Source organism: Chlamydotis macqueenii, chromosome 1, assembly GCF_036417535.1.
Source record: "Chlamydotis macqueenii isolate bChlMac1 chromosome 1, bChlMac1.mat, whole genome shotgun sequence".
NCBI lineage: Eukaryota > Metazoa > Chordata > Aves > Otidiformes > Otididae > Chlamydotis > Chlamydotis macqueenii.
The window spans coordinates 2,912,225-2,934,959 of NC_141556.1; the positions used below are offsets into that span (position 1 = coordinate 2,912,225).

At 41.0% G+C, this 22,735-nt stretch overlaps 1 protein-coding gene and 1 pseudogene across 2 annotated transcripts in view; one reads left to right on the forward strand and one right to left on the reverse strand.

The window, feature by feature from the left end:
- Positions 1 to 22,735, forward strand: part of CHCHD3 (coiled-coil-helix-coiled-coil-helix domain containing 3) — a 158,018-nt gene that overhangs the window by 104,852 nt on the left and 30,431 nt on the right. For both annotated transcript variants that reach the window (XM_086744539.1, XM_086744547.1), the window contains exon 6: positions 21,753 to 21,823. In XM_086744539.1, coding sequence (XP_086600665.1) covers positions 21,753 to 21,823 — 71 coding nt within the window. The remainder of the gene's footprint in view (positions 1 to 21,752; positions 21,824 to 22,735) is intronic.
- On the reverse strand, positions 5,779 to 6,670 carry LOC147601960 (hydroxyacid-oxoacid transhydrogenase, mitochondrial pseudogene; annotated as a pseudogene).

Genomic DNA, 22,735 nt, shown 5'->3' on the forward strand with positions numbered 1-22,735 from the left:
CGGTACACTGAATGCAAACTAATAACATCCTGCGGAAGGGATGTGTTTATATGATCTTTCAAGACTTTTCAAATACAATCAGCTCTGTGTTGTGTTTTTTGCCTTTATTTTATCTCCATTACTAGCTCTCTGTAACCCATCGTCATCCTTACAACTCTCTTTTCCTGAGTGGCTTCTGGCCATTTTTCTCGCATCACTGGCCAGAACTGCCTCTAATATTTTCCCTCCTCTCTTCCTGCTGATTTCATTGTGCTTTTTGGCCTAAAATACTGTTTTAAACTCATCCTGTAGTCCTTTTCTTAGCCTATAGGATGCCCCAGCGTTGTTTCCTGTAGGATTTTTGTTTCCTCAGGCATGGGGGAAGGCGTTTTTTTGCGGTTGCGCTGTCTGTGTTATGCAGAGATACTCTCGGAGAGGTGAGATAGACTTTGATTGGAAATGGGATGCTCAAAACCTCTAAAATTCAAACTTACGGGGATTTACTGACCCAAGAAACAGGGAAATAATATTTTTCAGGAATTGGCCGTTTATATAGTGCTTTGTGTTTATCCAGCTATCATGTAGCTTCGTAAAGATGATGTCTTTCATAAACCTATTTCTCTTCCTGCAGCTTTTAAGTCCTCGCTGCTTGAATTGCTTTTTTTTTTTTTTTAACTGACATTTCTTCAGTTACACAATTATTACTGCTGTGGATCTCAGCATTGACTGACCTCCTACTGTACTTTAAGAATAGGAATTTATTTACGGTCCCGTGATAACTCCTCATCACTAATCATTATTTTTCTCTGAGAGTGTTTCAGTTTGTGTTAAAGTCACTTGACTCTCAGTGCTTGTGAAGTCTGAACACATCTACATGTTCTTCCTACGAAGAAAAAATACGGATGAAGATAAACGGTGATGGGAGTGGGAACATATGGGGCAATACTGGAAAACAAAGCAGTCAAAAAGCAGCATCTTGGGCAGCTCCTTCGCTCTGCCTCTTCGTTATTCCCCAAGTCGTGTTGGCAGGAGAGCTGGATAACGCCTTTCTGCTGCTGTTGCTGGTGGAAGGGCTGGAAATCCAGCAGGACCCGAGTGCGTGCGCGGCGTGGGAGCGAGCGCGGCTGTCCCGTGGGACGGCTGTCCTGCAAAAGCCTGCGCCGGATCCTAACGAGGCTAAGCAGGTTCTTCATCCGGCACCACTCCCTTTTCTGAATACAAATTAGCGGGTGCGTACAGTTAAACAGAAACGTGTCAGCACTGCCTAAGTCACCCTTAGTGACTGTGTCTGCATCTCTTTTCGGTTTTAGTTTCAGCTGCACTTTTCCCCTTCCCCTTCTTGAGAAGCAAAGAAAAACGCCATGAGAGAGAATTTATTTTTTTTTTTTTACTAGGCAAAATGGAACAAACGAAAGAAATTTGTCACTTGGATGTTAAAAGGCAGCGTTTATCGCATTTCATAGAATATGGCAAAATGTTTTAACATATGGGGAGTTAATGAATAAGCAGCTTTCGTTCCACCCAGGTCTGTTCCCTCCTCCCACCCGCTTTCCTTTACAGAAGTTGAAGTTTGGGAACAAATACTGTGCTAAGATAGCGCTGCATTGAAACAGCACTCAGGAAGATAGTTTGCTTGGATTTCTCTGTCGAGGTAATATATTTAGAAAATACTGCAACTCTAGACTGAACCACCTGAGAAGTAAAATGCTGAATTTTTAGGATACCTTCTAGAGATTTTACTGGTTATATGATAGTTGGAATAATCCTTTAGTCTCTTTCGGTTTGTTGGGAATCTTGTATTTTCCTTTAAACATATTTATCTTTTTAATATATTCTTTTTTTTTTAATTACACAGTAATTTTACTTTTGGGCAAGCTTGAGCATTTGGTGTAAAATAGTGGAATACACACCAGTCCCTGTTTTCACTTGTTTTATGTTCCCTTCCTTTGTGCAATCGCATTTAAACCCAAGAAGTACCTAATTTTCCATTTAAACAAGTATCAATGGCATTATGTGCATTAAACCGTTCTCTGAGCAGCCTTCCTCTTTAAAACACCTTTTTCTGCCTAAGCAGTAGTTAGTAATTTTTCTCATTATAAAGCAATAATATTGATGTGAAATGTTGCCGTGCTTTTTTTTTCTAAGTAGTCTTGTAAACCTAAAGGCTGGAACAGCCTTCCCGAGCACATACCGGCTTCATTTTCGCTGCTGTCAGCCTGAGTGATATTTTAATTTTTTCTGCCCCTAAAAATACTTCAGTCCCGTAACCGATAGATAAATGAGAGAATCCCCAGGAAATGCTGCAGAGTGTTTCTGTTGCCAGCACAATAAATGCAGAAGCTAATAAATGTCCTCTTGCATCAGGAGGAGGCGTATAATGAGTAAATGATGGGAAAAGGAATTTGGGAAATAAATGATCAATCCGATCTAAGTCGACAAACAATTTCTTAATAACTTGGCCTTCGGTGGGAGAGGGGGCTCCGTTCAGCCCGGAGGAGCTGCCGAGACGCAGCGCTGGAGAGGAGCTGTTTGCATCCGGCGGCCGATGGAAGCTGGTTTAGGTTCGCTGAACAATAAGCTGCAGTTCAGGCACGACCTTTCTCGTGCGAGGTTTTGATGGTTCACCGTTTGTGTCTGTGTGCATCTAGGGAAAAGGGGCAGCGGATTTAGTCCTCGTTTCTGTTTCTATGTAGTAAGCACAGAGGATGCTGGGTGTTGGGAAAGCTTTTTGTAAAGGACGCAGTTCACACCGTGCCTGAGGAAATCAGTGCTCTGCCTTGTCTCCTGGTGTGGACATATTGTCTTTCTCGTCTCATTTTATTGTGCTCTTCTTGTGCAAGATATCAAGTTTTGAGGGAGTTGGGGCTGTTTAGCCTGGAGAAGAGGAGGCTCCGGGGAGAACTTCTAGTGCCTAAAGGGGGCTACAGGAAAGATGGGGAGAGACTCTTCAGTAGGGCCTGGTGTGACAGGATGACGGGTAATGGTTTTAAACTAAAAGACAGTAGAGAGAGTTTTAAACTTAAAAGACTAGATAAACTGAAACGAGATAGACGGAGGAAATGTTTTACAATGAGGATGGTGGAACAGCAGCACAGGTTGCCCCAGAGAGGTGGTGGATGCCCCATCCCTGGAAACGCTCAAGGCCAGATTGGATGAGGCTCTGAGCAACCTGATGTGGTTGGAGATGTCCCTGCTCCTTGCAGGGGGGTTGGACTGGATGGCCTTTGAAGGTCCCTTCCAACCCTAACCATTCTGTGATTCTGCCCAGGAGCGGTTGTGTCCAGTGGTGATATTCTTAACGTCTGGGAGAGTCTAGCCATGGTAAGAGTTGAACCAACATCCTAGGGTGCAGCCACATCTTAAGCCCACTGCAGAGAGGGAAAGACAGATGCACCAGATTTGGTAGAACATTAATTGTGGCACACATCTCAGCTTTGGCCAGGCTTCAGTGCAGGAGCAAAAGGTTAAATAAAGCTTTTTTTTCTATATTGCCTTACCCATGAAACTCCCCAGAAGCTAAAATACTCGCTTTAAAGATGGCAGAAGGAACTCAAAGTCAAGATGACTTGAACTGAAGGAAGGAAACTGAGGAAGATGGAGGAAAGAAAAATCAAAATAACGGACTTAGTGGCAAGCCTAGTGAGAACTTTTTTGCAGTTGAGTTTTTGCTTTAAAGAAAGCGAAAGCAATTTGTCTTTGGAATTACCCAGATTCCTTTAAAATCCCTGACTCCCCTTTCCTTCAAAAGGGATGAACTAGATGGCATTGAGGGTCTGTATTTGTGAGATCCTTCCTGGAAAAATAATGTGTCATTTTTACACTAATATTTCCAAGGTGAAGGTTTCATTTCTCTTCTTGTATTCTTTTTTAACTCTTTTTTGAGGCTGTTTATGGGTTCTGTGTCTGGTAACCCGCCCGGTATGAAACAGGTCCAGTTCAGCTGCGGAGTGACTCGTCGTTGCTGTTGCAGTTTTTGACTGGGACGTCGACACAGCTTAGCAAAAGCGGCAGTGAACCATCAGGAGCTGGGAGAGGGGACGGAAAGGATAATGCCAGGCTGGCGGTGTGTTCAGCTCTCTTTAAGCGTGTCAGAGAGAAATGAAAGTTCCCCAATCTTGTGCCTTTCGAACTGAGAGGCATTATACCTGAAAGCTGAGACTTTTCAATATGTTTCTATTCACATGCATATTTCTATGCCTCAAAAGGCCTTTCCTTTTGAAATATGGAAAGATAATCATGTGTTTGAAATGAGTAGATACTCTCCTGCCACTTTTGAAATCTTTATTTTTATTTTTTTTCCCCCTTGTCAGAGATTTTAACCGTTTGCTTCACGGTGGGCTGTAGTCAGGTAGGAATATGTATTTATGCGCACTAAAACACCAAAACAGAGCTGCAGTAATTAGGAAGCAAATTCAAATGAACCATAGCAGAGGAGTTCAAACATATGTCTAATTCTCAGAGAAGAATTATAATTTTTTAAAATGTCTTACCTTAATAACATTTCAATGTTTCTGCTACCACTGCAATCCAGTTAGATTGTTCTACAGCAAAATTTATTGCTTGTTTGTTTTTATATTTATAAAGCCCAGAGGAGATATTCCTTCCTTTTTCAGACTGCAACAATAATACAGAATATTTTTTTGCTGTTTGATAGCATATGTATTTTTAAAAGCGTTGCAGATAATTGTTGCTGCATGCCAGCTCAAACGTGTGTTCGTGCCAAGCTCGCTGCGGATTTCAGCAGTTAATCCTCACCAGCCTACGGTTTTCCAAAGTGGAAGCACCAGCAGTGCTTGGCCGTGGTTAACGTGATTTAAACCGCAATTACTGCTTTCTACAGGTACACAGACTTGCGTTTTGACCCGTGTTATTAAAAGTGCCTCGATTTTTTTGAATAAATGGCAATTTTGCCTTTCAGTTACAAGTAAATGTTTGAACAGGAGATCTGTTTGATCACCCTATTTCTGTTTCATACCTTGGAAAATTCACCTTTTTTTTTTTTCATTGCCTCAGTTTATCCAAGCAGGAGAAGAACAGTGCAATCATCAAAATATCGTCTTGAGAGGGAATTATCTCATAAATTCTCTAGGAGATACCACACAATTTATTGTCTAGACAATAAAGTGAATTAAAATACACAATCTTTTGTGTTAACTGTTTTATTCAATAAAACGTCTAGAAATTTGAAGACGTAGCTTTAAGTTACTGTTTATTCATTTCTTGCTTAGCTTGTCTAACAGGCTTTTAAAGTGTGCATCGTAGTTGCATTTGTGAACAGATTTTGGTTTTTAGATGGCAAATTGTTATTTTTCGTACCGGGTGGTTATAGCCTTGCATGGGTATTGCTGTTCAGTGCATTGAAGTAGCATAACACAAATTACAAAAGTGTGTATTAAAGGCTCTTCTAGATTGTAGTGAATGATCTCTCATGCATTATTTTTCAGCAAACCTTACTTTGTGGGATTTACAGTGGAGTTAGGTGCTGGATCTATGTATGGCTTTTGTGATTACAATGGTAATGCGGAGATTTTAACTTTTTTTTTCTTATCCCTACCTCCCGCTGGGTTTCACTTGCACAAGCTTTGTATTCAGCAGGTAACGTTGGAAGCGAACACAACATGCCAAAATGATCTTTTTTAGAAGCCGTGTATTGTTCAGTAAAGCATAAGGAGAAAAGAAAAGGTGAGGTGGTTTGGAAGAAGAGAAGAGCCACAATCTTAAATTAGGACTCCAGGAGCCCCTTTTCAGGGGTGCCATTCCACCCTCTGTGTCAGGCGCTCAGGAGCTCTGTCTGTCCTGTCACAAGACACCTTGAAACAGAGTCTTAGGGTAAGACATTCCACGGCAGAGATGAACACCAGCATTGCCAAAGCCAATACCAGCAAAAACACTTGCTAGGTGCACGTTGGCTCTTCCTTCATGATCTTCTGATGACTCTTTTCAAATGCTTAGCCACCATGCGCAGAGCATGAAGAGCCCAGATGTTACTGATGGGGTTGCTGCCTTGGTAAGCTGGTCGGTTGATTGAATTTGAGGGCCAGGGACCGCACATGTTGTAAGGAAGAGCAGTGTACGATTCTAGACCGTGGCAAAGCACATCAAAGCCACTGTTTGCCACTATTTGCTCAGGCGTAGACAGTGCGTGTAAAGGATCAGTGATGCCTAATGTTGGCTTCATGGCTCTTGAAGCAATACCAGGTTTTACTTTTAGTTCTTTGAAGTAAAAAATGGCAACACCGGTGGTTTCACTTCCAGTTCCAGCTGTCATAGGAACTGCAATAAGTGGCTTGAGGGGCACAGTGACAGGCTTCCCTTTCCCAATAGGAGCACTGACAAAATCCGAGAAGTCTCACGTAGGGCTGGACGCATACAGGTTGGCAGTTTTACAGGTGTCTATTACAGACCCACCTCCAACAGCAACACAGGCATCAAACTCTCCCTTTTTAGCAAATTTGACAGCGTCTGAGAAACTGTGATCTGTTGGTTCCACCCAGACATTATCATACATCTGAAAATTTATGCCATGTTTGGCCAAGGAATTCAATAGTACGTTTACAGGAGGGAGTTGGGAGAGGTTTTTATCTGCCGTCAAACAAACTCTTCTAGCACCAGGATTCTGCAGGTCCATGCCAATCTCTTTAGTAGCTCCTTCTCTGTATCGGATGTTCGAAATTGCTATCTCAAAGGCCATCCAGTCCAACCCCCCTGCAAGGAGCAGGGACATCTCCAACCACATCAGGTTGCTCAGAGCCCCGGCCAACCTGGCCTTGGATGTTTCCAGGGATGGGGCATCCACCGCCTCTCTGGGCAACCTGGGACAGTGTTCCACCACCCTCAGTGTAAAAAATTTTTTCCTAATATCTAATCTGAATCTACCTCCCTCTATTTTGAAACCATTAACCCTTGTCCTGTCACACCAGGCCCTGCTGAAGAGTCTCTCCCCATCTTTCCTGTAGCCCCCTTGAGGTACTGGAAGGCCGCTCTAAGGTCTCTGTGGAGCCTCCTCTTCTCCAGGCTGAACAGCCCCAGCTCTCTCAGCCTGTCCTCACAGGAGAGATGCTCCAGCCCTCTGATCATCTATTCATTACACATTTCAAACAGCTTTCATGATCTTCATTTCTGGTTAAGAATTTACTGCTGTTACTGTCAATTATTTGAAATTTTCTTTAATTATACGTTTAAAATTATGTACGGAATGCTGGAGACAAGCCTTGAGACTCTTGCGGCTGAGCAGGCAGTGGTATTTCAGTAGGCTTTCAACTGAATAAAACAAAATATTGCTGTGTATAGGCAAGATGAATTATTGGATAACAGTGGAGGTTGGTCTTCCTTTTGTTAGAAAATACGGAGAAGTTTTTTTAAAAAATACTTTTTCAAAAGCGGAAGATGACCCTTTTAAATTCAGAAAACTTCAGTAATTTTTTTTCTTTGAATTGTTGCCATGAAGTGACAAGAGATGATTTCAGATACTTGTAAAATTGAAAGGACTTCATAAAAAACTGGAAAATCCTTACAAGACCTGTGCTTTTATATTGAGGATCCAAGTGTGAAATGCTGTCTCTGTTTGTACCATACTAGGTGTGGAATATTTTTGAAGTGGGAGTTTTGCCAGTGGTTAACAAGACCAGGCTTTGTTGACAGTATTTGAGGGGACATATGATGTCTTTTTATTTGACTAGTTGAAGTAATTAAAACAAATTTTCAGAGACATGAACCTGTTTTCATGTGGCTCTGAGTTTACTGGCAGCATTTTACTTCTTTTCTTGTTCAGACTTTAAGAAATAGTGTGAAAGTAGAGACAGAGTAAATAGAAAACTTCAGTGTGCAGGTACCGTACGCGCAATTCCTGGCATGATCCATAGGACACAAATTTAATACAAATAAGAAATCATCCTTGAGGGTGTTTGACTCAGCTGGGCAGGATCCTAAGCGACTTGGTCTGGTTGGACCTGATTTGAGCCACGAGCTTGGAATAGGTGACCTCAAGGTGCCTCCTGAATTATTCAGTGAGTTGGCACTATAAAACGGAGCTTGCTGATTCAGAGAATTTGCTTTACCACTTGTTACATCTGGAGAATGAATAAATAATTTCAGTAATACATGCAGCGTTGCAAAGAGCTACTTTAGTATTCTGTAGGCTAACAATGATGTAGATCCTACAAGGTTTTTCCAGATCTCATAATAACAAAATGAACTTTTTTTTTTTTGCCGTAGTGTATTAAGATAGCTGACCAAATCAAAGATACGAGGGCTTTTGTTTAGTAGCTTTGGTACTATGGAAAAAGAGGAGAAAAAATATTGACTATTTCAAGTGCATTCTGAATGCTCCCATATGTTATAGAAGTATAACATGTAGAATAAACTTCAAAACTCAGAACTTGCAAATACTTCCATGTATTTATCAGGCAACTGTGTTAATCGATAAAGAGCTCTAATTTATCTAGCTAGACATGTTGCTGTAAGGAATGAAGGAGAATGATCAATGATCGTGGTTGAGTTTCTGGTATTTTGAAAAGAACTATTGCGTGTAACTCTTCCCTCAGCTGTTATGCATTATTTTGCTGTTATGTTGGCGTAGTACAAGTGTATAACAGAGTATTTGCCACGGAGAAGTTGGCCTAAATTATGATGTCTTTGTATATCCTCCTTGGTGAGATTCTGTGGCACTGATGCATTTTCTCTAACATAGCTTAAGGTGGAAACATCTGGTCTGCATTAAATATCTAGGTTCAGTCAGTAGCAGTTGATCAAACCACCCCATCAATTTGGCTGTTGATTGTTGAGGAACCGTAGTTTAAGCATCTATCTACGGGTAGCTGAGGTTAGGTGTGATGAGTCCCATCCTAAGAGACAAATGCTGTGGACCATTGCCAGCATGGGTGAACCTGCTTCATAATAACAGCAGGGACCTACACAGCCAAATTCTTAGTTCCCAACATTTGCCAAAATAAATGGTGACGGTGTGGGGGGAGTGTGTATAATGCATATTCTCAAGAAACAACTACAAATCTGATTAGACTAATGAGGAGGAGGTGTCTGGGAAAGGCTGTGGACGTCTGGTGAGATACAGGCGTGTAACATGAGCGATCACTTTGAATGGAAAGGAAAAATAAAGACACCAGTGGGAAAATGTACATATGTAGGGCAGACCATACACAAAATACCTGCGGGATGGTTGAAAGGCAGAATAACAGCTCTGGCTTGAGAGATGCACTAAGCACAGCTGGAGGAAGAATTGAAATGGATAGTAGGAATAAACAGAACCTGCAAAGAATTCGGGGAAAAAGAAGCCCCATAAATAGTGGGAATCATCTTTAGAGGTTACAAAACGTAGTTATAAATTATGAATGTTTTAAAGAGCTGCATTTGAGTTATTTGGCCTGGGGCATCATCCAGCTGTAGGAATTTTGTGGCACGTGACCTTATTACTTAAGAGCAATAGAGCCACGTTTTTAATTTCCAAAGCGATGTATTTGGTGCTAATGATTACACTGTGGCATGCTGAGATGCTTAATCAGTTTCTTTTTTGTAGGTCCTGGATTTTTTTTCAGCAAGTTTTTGAGTGGGAAGGCCACCTGCCTTAGATTTGGCTGCGTTTCTTTCGGAAGGCTGTTTCCGAACAGAATGAGTCTACTGGGATACGCTGTTGTAGAAGCATTGAAAAATTCTCGCATTAGTTTGATTTAAACATACTCTGAGTGCGTTTTGTTTCTTACCTCACTAAATATGAGCGTAGTTCTCAATTTAGACTGCCTGTAAAACATAGTTTTCTAGGATTCAGGTATTTATCAGTGATCCAAACCCATACAACGTTTTTCACCGAGCATTTTTCTTGCATCCTCAGTGTTCTTGTTATACCAGTCTTGATATTTCCTCACTGCTGACACTTGGTGTTCAAAGCAGCTGCAAAAGACCATCGCTGAAGTACTTTAGTCACTTCATAATCACCAAAGACTGTTACTGGTACGTGATTTTTTACAGTTTTGCTTAGCTTGTGTACAGCATCAGCTGTCAGTCAGTTGATATTTTGTGTTCGCAAGATTTTACTGCCTTGATATCTTGTAAGTACTTTGACAGGGATCGTGAACTTTGCACAGTGAAAGGATGGTCTCTCCGTATTCTCCTCCTCAGGAGGACTTGGTGATCCTGACATCATCAAAATCTTTTCACCTGGCAGTGATGTAAACAGCCAGATACCAAGTTTTAGAACATTTGTGCCTGCAACGTCCAAAAAAGTTTGTTGGTCTCTCCAAATGCAAATATTAAAGTGATCTTGAATAATAAGTTCATCCTACTTGGGTTCTGTGGCTCATAATTCTGCGATCAGAGGGCTTTGGTAGTATTGATCAAACCCGTTCTTGAGGCTCAGTGCGGTATTGGCATTGGCTGTGCTGAGACAGTTACCTGAGAGAGTTCCCACAACCTGATATGAATTCAGAAAAACAAAGACACAACTTTTTAAAGCTATGATTTAGGGACAGGAGCAAGCCTCTGAGATGACACTGTTGCCAAGGCTGTTGGCTTGAGAGAGATGGAATATTTTAGAATTTCTTTCAATAACTTTATTCTTGATCTCTGGAGGGCTGGCACGTAAGTATTATTTGTGGCAGCATTGTGCTTTTCAAAAAATGATAATCTTGCACTCATTATGCCCTTAGGCAACCAATCTCACTGAGCAGTGGTGGTGGTGGATCTAATAAACAAAGCTAAACCCAGCTACTTTCCATTTATTTGAAAGAAGATAGAGCTAATCTGTGATTCTTTATGTTGGGCTTCTGCGACAAGATAAATTTCACATACAGCTGCAGAGCAGATCGCACATCGACAAACCAAAATAGATTTTTGGTTCCGATATCAGATATGTATCACAGAGTGTAAGCATACATATTCATAGAATTATCTGGATTGGGAAGGGTCTTGGGAGATCCAATCTCCTGTTCAAAGCAGCATCAGCACTGCGGTTGTTCAGTGCTTTGTCCAGCCAGATCTTTGACAGCCTCCAAGGCTGGAGACACCACAACCTCTTTGAATCCGTGTCCACCTGCTTGGTTATCCTTAGAGGGAAATATTTTTCCTTATATCTGTTTGGAACCTCTGTTGTTTTGATTTGCAACCATTGTAGCTTGTTCTCCCACTGCACATCAGTAAAGAGCCTGTCTCCATCTTGATAACCTTCTTTTAGGGCTGCTCTTGGGTCCCTCCAGATCTTCCTGTCCTCCCAGCTAAACATGTGATGTTCATTTGGCCTCTCCTCATAGGACGTGTTCCCCCAGTTTGGTGTCACAGCAAACTTGGTGAGCGTGCACTCCGTCTCTGGGTCATTGATAAAGATGTTAAACAGCGATGGCTGCAATGTAGAGCCCTGAGGAACTGTACGTGTGGTTGGCCTCCAAGTAGAGCAATTTTCTCTTATTATTGTCTGTCTGCTTCTGCAGGCTGACCGAAATGAGTTTGAAACAGGTGATATTTAAAGTGATTTTCCCAGATTATTCCTCTAACTGCAGAGGATGAGCAACACGTTCTGAAAATTATCGCTCCTGTAGTCCATAGAAGAGCTACCTTGAACTCAGAGCTGTCTCTGTTACAAGTCTGCGGCAACGGCTTTGTGGGTAAGCTCAAATTGTCCTCCCTTGAGTCTCTGGCACCACTGGACTTTATAAAATTTATTCACGCAGCAGATGAACTGCAGCTATGCATGAATGCAATGGAAGACTTAAGTTGACTTTGTGCTGCTGTAGCAAAAATAGATATTTTTCTTACTAGCCAGCTATATACAGTCAAAACCATTGAAATAAAATATTGGAGTATCCTTGTAACCCCCAGACACGCATCCAAGGCTCATGCTGATCCTGATTTCCTTATGAGCTGATGTGGTTTCCTGTGGTGTGGCTGTTGCTATGCAGAGATGGCCCATTGGATCTGTATTTAAGAATTAATTCTATTAAAGCGACCAACAATGGGAATTTTAAATCCTTTATGAGCATGCTGTTCCTAGTGCTGTGGTCTGTACTGGATGCCACTGGGAGAAGGGGTTCCTCAACTTACATTTCTTGGACATCACCCCTGGCCGCAGCAATACACATTCTGCTGTGCCTCAAAGACGGCACTTGGCAACGTGCCGTGTTCTTCTACCGTCTTAGAGGGGGGGGAAGTCTACTTTAGGGCGTGGAGAAGCAATACCCATTGGTACCTTAGGGAGAACGTAATTTAAAATGTCTGACAATGAAAGGGGTGAGACTGAGAAGGAAAGTTGTAAATAGGAATCATTTAGATGAGGCATCTTGTCATCAGCGGGAGACATAAATATAGTTGTGCATTTACACGTGCATCTCCAAGATTGAGAACATTTGTATTAAAGACTGTGCTACAATTACATGCAGATTAGATGCTTGGCTGAATAGCTGGGAGAACTTTGAATAGATTTGTCCTTTTCACAAAGGTTTTCATTTTCTTTGGCAGCTCTGAGCGTTAACAAATTAGAGATCAATGTTCTACTAGGGCAGAAAAGTGAAGCGAAGCATATCTTGGGAGAAACTTTGGAGACGTTAATAGTTGCAGGTAAAAGTATTAGTTAGTGCCTGAAAAGCAGAATTGGAAATTCAAAAGAAAAGGTCAAAGAATGTTCCATTTTCCCCATGTTCTGCTGAAAACTGAGTTAAGTACTTTGCCCCACTTGCTGCAGACTGGATGTGTGCTCTTTGACAAACGCACGTCATGAAATCAAACAAATTCTATGGGGAAGTGAATTGTCTTCCAACAGAACATCTGCCAAGGTGCAGGATGTGTTTCTCCTTTGAGTAGGTCGTAGTACCGTCTTTCTCTGGCATCCTCAGCACTATTTTGGGTACGTGTTTGCCTTTTCCGTCTTCTGTAGAAACAGGTATGTGATGGCACGGATGTCCAAAGTCCTCCCTGCAGTCTCTAACAGTTCAAAAATCTATTTGATCAGAGGGGCACTCTGTTCCAGAGCCAATTTCTTCCAGGACATAAGAGGATGATCACCGTAGAGGTTTTATAAGGGCTTGGGAGTAAAGGGCAGAGGAGAGGGAATTGCACTTGAATTTCAGGCAACATCGGAAACACATAGCTTTAGGCAAACTCCACCAAAACCCCTGAAAATTGGTCTTAGCCTTAACTTTCTTAGCATCTGTAGGCTTAGTCCAGGATCCCAGATCATTATCTTAGCTTTTTTTTGAATTCTGAGGCTTCTCTTTCAGTTTATCTTCTCTCTCCCTGCCTTACAGCTACTTTTCCCCCTTTTTGCACAGAAAAAAAATCCTCTTCTGTAATGAAAGCTTGTCCCCAGACCTGTCCATGCGTCTTTTGTCTCTGACTGTTTCTGCCTTGTCCTGAGCGTCCTCTTTATGGGGTCAAAGTCCGTCATTGAGGGATCTCCTAGGTGCTTCTCTGGAGGTTACTTTTGTGCTGCAGTTCAGAACTTGTAAACTGGTTTGCTTTTCCATTGCTTTGCCATTATTTTATGGAAAGATGCTCCGTTCGAATAGATTTTGCTAAAAGCTGAATGTCTTATTGTTTTCAGCCCTATGACAGGTACAGAGAACTTTCTGATCCATCCAGTGAGTTGTTATCTTCCAATGAAGGCAAAACAATACCGAAGGCAATCAGTCCCCTCATTCAAAAGGGAGATCATAATGTGAACAAGATCAGAAGTTATAAGCTGTAGTTAGGTTCCCTGAATGCGGAGTTGGACAGCCTTCGTTTCATCTCTGGAGTCGAAAAATGCAACGTCAGATCAGATGAGAGAAGTCATAACTTGTATATAAAATAACTTAGCTAAAAATTCCAGCAAAGGCCTGATCTGATGACATTTCAGAAGAAATTACTTCATTCATCTGTCATTTTAATACCATTTGAGGTAGAATACGGATGCAGTAATACTTGGGAAACTGTGTGATGTTATACGCTTGGTTTTCCATAGCTTATTAAAATCAATTCAGAGACAAATAGAGGTTTTTAATTCAAATAAAGATGCCATCAAAATGGTCATATATTTCTAAAGCTGTAATTTAATATAATTTGGGACTGGAATATATGCACACTGCTGTAGGTAATAGAATCATAGAATGGTTTGGGTTGGAAGGGACCTTCAAAGGTCATCCAGTCCAACCCCCCTGCAAGGAGCAGGGACATCTCATTCTCTTTTTGTTATTTCGCTTTCCCCAATTCCTCCTTTTCTTGCTCATTTGTTGCTTTCAGTGGCAGCTTCATAAATAAAGCATGACTGGGTGTTTTGAGGCTATTTCTTCTAACAGTTCATCTTGGCTTTGTCTTTATGACCCACACGGTCTACTTAATAGTTTGCCTAAGAGTGGAGCATGATCCAATGATCATAAACCTTTCACTTTCCTTCTTGGTACCTGAAACACACTCCTGCCTTGGTTTCCTTGCACAACTGCTGTAATGGGTCTCTGTGGACCTGTGCTGGACTTCTTGTCCCTACTTTGCAGCACCAGAAGAGAATGGGGAGTGTGGGAATCTTAAGGCTGGATTCAAACCTGTGAAGCAACTTCATAGACTTAAGAGCTATTCCTTCCTTCTGGCTTTGGAAATCTTCTCTTCTAAGACCGTATAGATCTCGGGCAGCATGTCAACAGAATGAATAAAACAGAATCCTTCATATTATCCACAAATGAGTTCGTAAAAGATACTGAGATGAAATGGCCAGAAGTTCAATTAAGGGATAAAAGAAAGCTTAACTTCAGCAGAAAGGGGTTAAGAAGAGGCAAAGAAAACTTTCCAATTTGCCATTCAGGGAACTTAATAATCTTTGCCTGCCGATGCTTTGAGTCCTTCCGTGGGGGAGGATGACAAGGAAAAAGAAGTCTTTAAATTAAAAATTCTCCCCTGATTCTCAAAGGTGCCAAGCAGCCCAAGCTCTTCGTTCCTTTGGTGGGTGGAGCAGGTGCTGAGCTGCTCTGAAGTCAAGCTGTGCTCATTTTTGTCTTTCACAGCACTAACTTGAAGCAAAGGCCAGATTTGTCTCTTTTGAATGGAAGTCACACATCTTTTTCTTTGTCAAATAAACTGTTAACTACATAAGTTTTTCTCTTTTTTTTAATGAAAAATTTAACTTAATGGTTAAATAGGTTGCGTGAATGTTACTCTCATTGAATCCGTTCAGGGCTTTAAGAGCCAAGGGGCTTAAAAAGAGAAATTTCAATGCCAAAAAGAAGTCATGGTATGTCTGCAGTAAAAACAGCTTCAGCACATTTGTGATAAAATAGTGCATACAGGTGATGTATCTTCAGTGAAATTAAATGAGGATTCTCAAGTTCTCCTGCTTCTTTTGATAACCTTTTATCAGCTTGGATGACACAGGATCTTTCAGAACTTTATCTGGCTGAAAATCTTCAGATTTTCAGCAGAGACTAAAACATACACTTCTGCTTTGAGGTCCCACATGCAGACAAAACAGCTGACCTTCTGAGGTTCTGTAGGAATTTATTTTCTTGCACAGACCTTTGAAATCAGATCTGTCTAGCAAAATAATTCTTCTCCTATTCCTCCACAATATGTTCTTTAAGATGCTTCTGCTCCTGCTTTTGTTCAGGGAAGATTATTTTGGGGGCAAACATGATGAAAATACTTTTGCCCGTGGTCAAATCTCATTTTTCTCTACCTGAAAAAAAGTGTTATTTATCCTTGCTCTGTGTATTTATGGCTCTCTGTATTTTTCAGGGGAAATGGTATGGATTTAAAAATTAAAATGTATGTCCTCTTTTCTTCAGCTTCTCTTCCACAATGCCAACCTACGCTTCCCTCTGTTCTCTTTTTTGAAGGTAGCTCTTAAAAAAGCACTTCTTCCCCAAGAATGACAAATCCCAATCTTTTTCTTCCAAGAAGGATGATAAGTGAAAGGCATAGAAAATACTACTTGTCACTCAATTTGATTGCATCCTATGTGTTATTTTTGGGCCATAAACACTTAAGTAAGTAACTCAAAGTGTGGTGGTCCTGTTCAGATCAATTAGATTAAAGTCACATGTGAAATTAGTCACTTGACTAAACACTGTAAGTTTTTACCGTTTCTTTCAACAAAACTCCTCTGAATGGCTTAGTGCCCGTATGGTAACTAACACAAGGTTGGAATATTTAAAAAAATATATTGAATAGGTAATTTTGGAACTAGATTTTAAGGATTTTTTTTGAGGAAGCTCTAGTTGGGCAGAGGTTGGATGCTCTCTGGATTCTGGATTTTGCCATTTCTGGGAAAATGTACCTGAGCTTGTCCCACTGCAGTTCAGCAGGATAGCTGATATTCCTCTAAAAATATCAATTCATTCTTTTTTTAAAACAGCGGTCTCCCTTCTCTCGCTCAGATTTCGGTTATCTTACCAAAACCTTTTGCCATGCAGATACAGATGGGTAAGCAGAGAATAATAGTGTTTCCTACAGTGTATTTATCTACTTGATTCTGCTGCCCAAGCGCTAGTGAAGGTTGAGGAGGACTCACTCCTTGAGAACTCTTGGGCTCTCAAAATACATGTTGGCCAACACAAAGCCCAGACATCCAGAGGAACAGCCCAAGTACAGCGTACTTTGCCGATGTCGTGAGACTGAGCGGAATAGGAGACTTAAGCTGAGGACATCAGAGGCAGAGCCTGAAAGAGGAGGACTGGGTACAGAAAGTTAAAGAGGCTGTGAAAAGACAGGAGTTGGTTAACAGGTGAGTCTCCTCTTTTGGAGATATAGGGTAGGAAATACAGTTAGCAGTAGACCGATGGAAGAATAAGCTGTCTGGATTGATTGAACAGAGCAGAGTGGTTGATGGCTGTTGGGAATATCAGAATCTGTGAGAGAGCTTGACCAGCAGAAGTCAATCTTACCTACTGCTTTGTTAGTTCAAGTAGAACAAGACTGTTGAAGAACTTAAGTATCATAAATTTCCAGGTGATGCAAGCTTGGTGTCATGATTTTATGTCATGGCATTTCTAGCATTTGGTGGATTTTTTTTCTCTTCCCTTAGCTTGCTCTTCACCAACTTTTTATTTTTTTTCAATCTTTTTTCTGCTGAAAGAATAACTGAGTGCTAAACTCGAATACTTGCAAGTTGGAAATTGTCAGCATAGAAGGCTTCTTCAGATGACATGGACCTCTAATGTATGGCCATGCCTGCTCCTGTGATTGTTGGAGTTCCCTCATGTGACCCCACTTACTCAGTGTGCGTGGCATCCGTTATTTATTTCACAACACTGAAACTTTGAAAAATTACTGGTTTCTAATAGGCCGTTCTGTGTTACATTCCCATAATATTAAAGAAGTGAAAATAAATTCCCTAATTCCTGTGGAAGGAAATTAAGGCTGAAGTTCTTTGTGCATGGAAAAAGCATGATGACTGATGATCATAAGCACCTTTTGTGCTCAGCAAGAGGTAGGCGAGGCATGATGTCTTGGAATCCTTAGCTTTTTCTGGTATTTTGTGTGTTGGAAATAGGACTCTCACTTACTGATGATGACCCAATGTCACCGTGTGCCTGTTCTGCTCTTTTATTTTAAAGGTGAACAGTGTTTCTTTAGTCGAGCAGGTGCACACAAGTGGGTTAATTTCCCCCAGCGTTAGCAGCCTTAAAATTAATCACTTATTTTGAGTTAGTTATTCAGGCCCCCATTGAGTTTGCAGCCGTAGAGTAATTCGTGTCATTCTGAACACTGTGAGGTGCTGGCTAGCCAGCAGCCTCTGCGATTCTGGATCACACCTCAGTGATCAGTTTAGATGAGATACTTGACTTCGAAGAAGCTAAGGTTTAGTCATCAAGAACCAAATTTGCAGCTTTATTTTGATATTGAAGTCAAGCAACACACCCACATCGTGCAAGAACTCCGTAATGGACACAGAAATAGCATCTTCTACATAATCTGGAATGATGATTAATTGCCATACCCCTGACACTTCTGTTCCCTCTTGGAAGTTCCCGGTGTCTTTGGCAACATGCTTCCTGCATTTTCGTACTTCTTGCGACAAAGGAGACCGTAAAGGTCTGCAGAAAACCATCTTTTTGTGATACAGCACAGAGAAGACGTTAAAGGGTAGAAGATGCTGTGTAACTCTGTCAGTGAAGACCATTTTATAATGTGTACGCGCAAGAGACCCAAATCAAAGATAAAGGGAACTGGGTTGTAGTATTTGCTACCATTTTAGTGGCTTATTTAGTTAAAAGAATCCTAGGAATATATACATTATAAAAAAATAGAGAGAATCTAATAAACATTTGTATGTTCACACACACCATGCTTGGTGCAGAAAGGCAGGTGATGCTGCGATTCTGTTCCCTTCCCTCTGTCCTCCCGACTTGTGCACATTTTGGGCAGAAAACAGCTGCATTTGGCTTATCTGCCAGAACTCGTGGAGATCCACAGGCCTGATCCAGAGCGACTCTCTGATGGTCTGCCGCGACTGCTAACCTGAGAATTGGACCGTAGCTTTTTTCTTCTGCTTTGTGTTAAGCAGTATGTGAATATGCAGAGTATATAAGAATCGATGGAGAGCAGCCGTGAGGAGAAGGACTTAAGAGTGATGGTGGACGAGAAGCTCAACATGAGCCAGCAATGTGTGCTTGCAGCTCAGAAGGCCAACCGCATCCTGGGCTGCATCAAGAGGAGCGTGGCCGGCAGGTCAAGGGAGGGAATTCTGCCCCTCTGCTGTGCTCTGGTGAGACCCCACCTACAGTACTGTGTCCAGCTCAGGAGCCCCCAAGATAAGAAGGACAAGGACCAGTTGGAGAAGGTCCAGAGGAGGCCACGAAGATGATCAGAGGGCTGGGGCATCTCTCCTGTGAGGCTAGGCTGAGAGGGTTGGGGCTGCTCGGCCTGGAGAAGAGAAGGCTCTGGGGAGACCTTATAGCAGCCTGCCAGTACCTCAAGGGGGCCTACAGGAAAAACGGGGAGAAGACCCTTCAGTGGGGCCTGTTGTGACAGGACAAGGGTTAATGGTTTCAAAATAGAGGGAGGTAGATTCAGATTAGATATTAGGAAAAAGTGTTTTACACTGAGGGTGGTGGAACACTGTCCCAGGTTGCCCAGAGAGGTGGTGGATGCCCCATCCCTGGAAACATTCCAGGCCAGGCTGGATGAGGCTCTGAGCAACCTGATGTGGTTGGAGATGTCCCTGCTCCTCGCAGGGGGGTTGGACTGGATGGCCTTTGAAGGTCCCTTCCAACCCAAATCATTCTATGATTCTATATAGACCATGTATACATAGATGTGTTTATCTAGAGACTGAGGAAATTTTTTATGTTAACAGTGTTATGTTATAGGAACATTTTTTTCTGTATTGAGAGAAATGACTACTGCATTCTTATCTTGAGGATTAGGGAGGACTTCTAAAACGAAACTTCATCTCTGGATTATAGAGCGTGTATCTCTAAAAGGGAACCTGAATGAATTTCAAAGGAAGATCTGATCCAAAAAACACAGTGCACTTTATCTAAGATAACAAATTGTGTCTTGATAGCTTGAGTCTACTGTAGGATTAAAACTTCTTGGCATATATAGCAATTCAGTTGATCACTTGAACTGCAATTAAAAAGTAGAACAGGTACACTCACAATATTGTTTTTGTGTCAGAAATGCTCCTTCATGCTTGAAAATGATAAAAAATTGCAATCGATCCTTACAACTGTTGTGTTCATCTTTATTGATCAGGCAAAAGAAAGATAAATCGCAGCTCAAATAAGATTATAGTAAATGTTAGCGTCGTAGGGGACTGGAGGATGATAGAGAGCTATTCATCATCTCGAACGGTGACCTGTCCGCACTCGCGCCGTAGTCAGTCTGCTGTCTAATCACATACCTATTGATTCCATCTCCGTCCCAGGAACCTGGATGTGACTGTCATTGGGCAGCTGAGATTGCTAAATGCAAGGGGGGTCACCGGTGTGAGGAGGATTTCATTTTCATTTTCTTACTGGCCAACGATGATTTATGAAAAAATAAATGACCTCAAGTCACGTGCGTGGAAGCCTTGATTCCAGAACAAATGAATTACGAGGTCTGAATCTCAGAAGCAAGGGTGCAGTAGACCACTGTGCTCTTTGTGATCTGTGCGTGACCTTTGGCTGCAGTGGATGTTATGCAATTTGTTATAATTTGAAGTGAAATATTAGACTTGCGATACAATTCTACCCATGTCCAGAGCTGGTATTCTTTTTGGTGATTTCTGTGTGTTTTAAGATTATAATTCATTAGGAAGAACCTCAGGAGAGGAGATCCTCAAATGGAAAGGAAAAATGTTTTTCCTTTTATTTTTGTAGATAGCGCTGCCTCTTTCAGAGTTCCCCTCAAGTGGGCTGTCTTACCTGCATTCCTTGGAACATAAATTTGGCACAGATAAATGTTGCTCAGGACACATTTACTAATTCAATGATCAAGGAGACTACGTCATCTTTGACTTTTACAAAAGAATGATCTTTCCATGCTCAGGGGTTTTAAATTTTGGTTTTCCGTAACAATGTTTTAGGTGTATTGTGTTTTCATACTTCCGTTCTTTAGATAGATAAAACTGCTTACTTTACCCCAAATAAAAAGGGAATGACACTTGCTATGGACTGCGTTGTGTCGTTCGTGTGTGTTAAATGTTTTAAAGATGCAAAATGATGTTGTGGGATGAACAACCTTAAACCGTGATACTAATAGGTAGATTAGGTAATATTTTAACTAATAGGTTGAAATAAGGGTCTTGGAATGGTTTTTGTGTAACCGCGCAGTGCGTGATTGTAAGAGTTTGGTTGCTATGTTAACGTGACTCCCTGGGATGCCAGATGACTCAAGAGCTGCAAAGCTACGGAAGAGATCTTGCAAGTGCCGGCAAAATCTTCCTACATCTCCACGACCTGTTTGCCCCACCATTCAGAGAAAAAAATAATTTTAGAGAACTTTTGAACTGCTTTCACTTTTCTTTATTCCTCCAACTGTGAAGCCAGGTGCCTCGGTTATTACATCTTAAGCCCAACTGTGCGAAGGCTATAAAAACCTATTTAAAAATACGGAGTATATATTATCTAGACATGAAGCATCACAACATTATAGTGATTTGTCTTTGAATATCCTACATCCCACTGAGAAACTTGGCCATTTTTAAGTATAGAAAGGTTCTCTTGCTTGATGATTCAATCTTGTCTTGGCTGCGTTTTGGAAGTTAATGATTTGGTGGAACTGAGTGAAAGACGTTCCTGGGTTTAAAGAAGATGAAAATATGTTCTGAAGCTGCCTGATCTGAAAAATTAAACTTAACGACTGATTGAAGCAACCTGGAAGTTCGGAATATTAAAATAACTCGGTGCGAGAGGCGTTATCAAGGCAAAGAGCAAAAGAGAAAGTCAAACCGTAGTTAATTTATTGTGCAGCTTTGAAGTTTGATTCGAGTATCACCTGCAAACTAGCTGGGGATATTGTGTATGTACCGCAAACAGGGACATGCAAAGAAGTAAGGGTTCAGTATTTTGATTTTTTTTTTTCTAATAGTGAAGCCTCAAAGGCTCCAACAGTCCTAAATATGTGATTCTTACCCCGTGTCTCTTTACAGTTTCTTCCCTGAGATCCGTCTCCTTTGCATAACCTTCAGGAACCAAGAGGACACAGTTATTTAAAAAAACCACCAAAAATAATCTCTGAAACTTTATAGAATACTTGATTGGAGCGTTTGTTTTTAGCAGCTTAAATGAATAAAATATATAAATTAGCATTATTTACTGGATATCAGCGTGCATATAAATGATATTATATAAAATCTGTATTTTTTTTTTCCAACTTTCCAGAGTGCCCAGTTCTACAAAGTTACCACGGAGCAATACCAAAAAGCTGCCGATGAAGTGTCGGCTCGGTTCAAGTAAGTCTTTTCTACTGCTGTTTTTCAGCCTGGCAGCTAGATGAGTTCTTATCCACACTAAAATGCACAATAATTCCCCTTCCCCCTCTCATAGATCCTATCAGTCTGTGCTGGTTATTGAAATGAGAGAATTTTGAAGAATTTGGAAGCCAGTGTATAGGAACCGTATGCTGCATAGAAATGGAGTGCACAGTTAGCAATGTACTAATTAATTTATATTTGACAATATACATGGAATATTCTAAAAATATGTTCCTTAACAGTTTTTTCTCTAATGGAGCACCAAAAATGTAGTTCCAACTTTGCATTACAATAGTATTCATCCTGTGCTTGCATTATGTGAAAGGATTTAAATTAGCAACTTCACTTTGCCCTTAACAGTGAAGATCAAATTAAATAATTTTTATTAGTCCTGAGGGTGGTTAAATGAAGATACAGTAATTTATGGATCAAAGTGACTCTGACCCTTAGCCTTGGACTCTTCCCTTTCTGCTGGTTCATCTATTAGGCAGAAGGTTCCATTTATCATTTTGGTGAGGATACAGAGAGAACTTTTTACAACATTTAGTCCAAGAAGTAACCAAGAAATGCTGTAGAAAATGAATTATTCTGTGACAATTTTTAGGCTTGTGGAGGGATTTTCTTTTGGTTTGGGTTTTGTTTTGGTTTTTGATGAGCATGAAGAGAAAAGGCATTTTTGAGCTGCTGATAATTATATAAATAAAGTTCTTAACTGCAAGATAAAAATAATTTTACCTCTGAATATCATGAGCTGATAAGTATTCTTTAGTGTATCTAGAAAGTCTTTGTGCTGGTCTGTCCTGGTTTGGGTTTGGTTATTTCCCTGCTGGTATATAAATTATTTCCTGAGTAAATCAAATGCTTTTGGGTTCCTTTTTGCACAAATGGAGC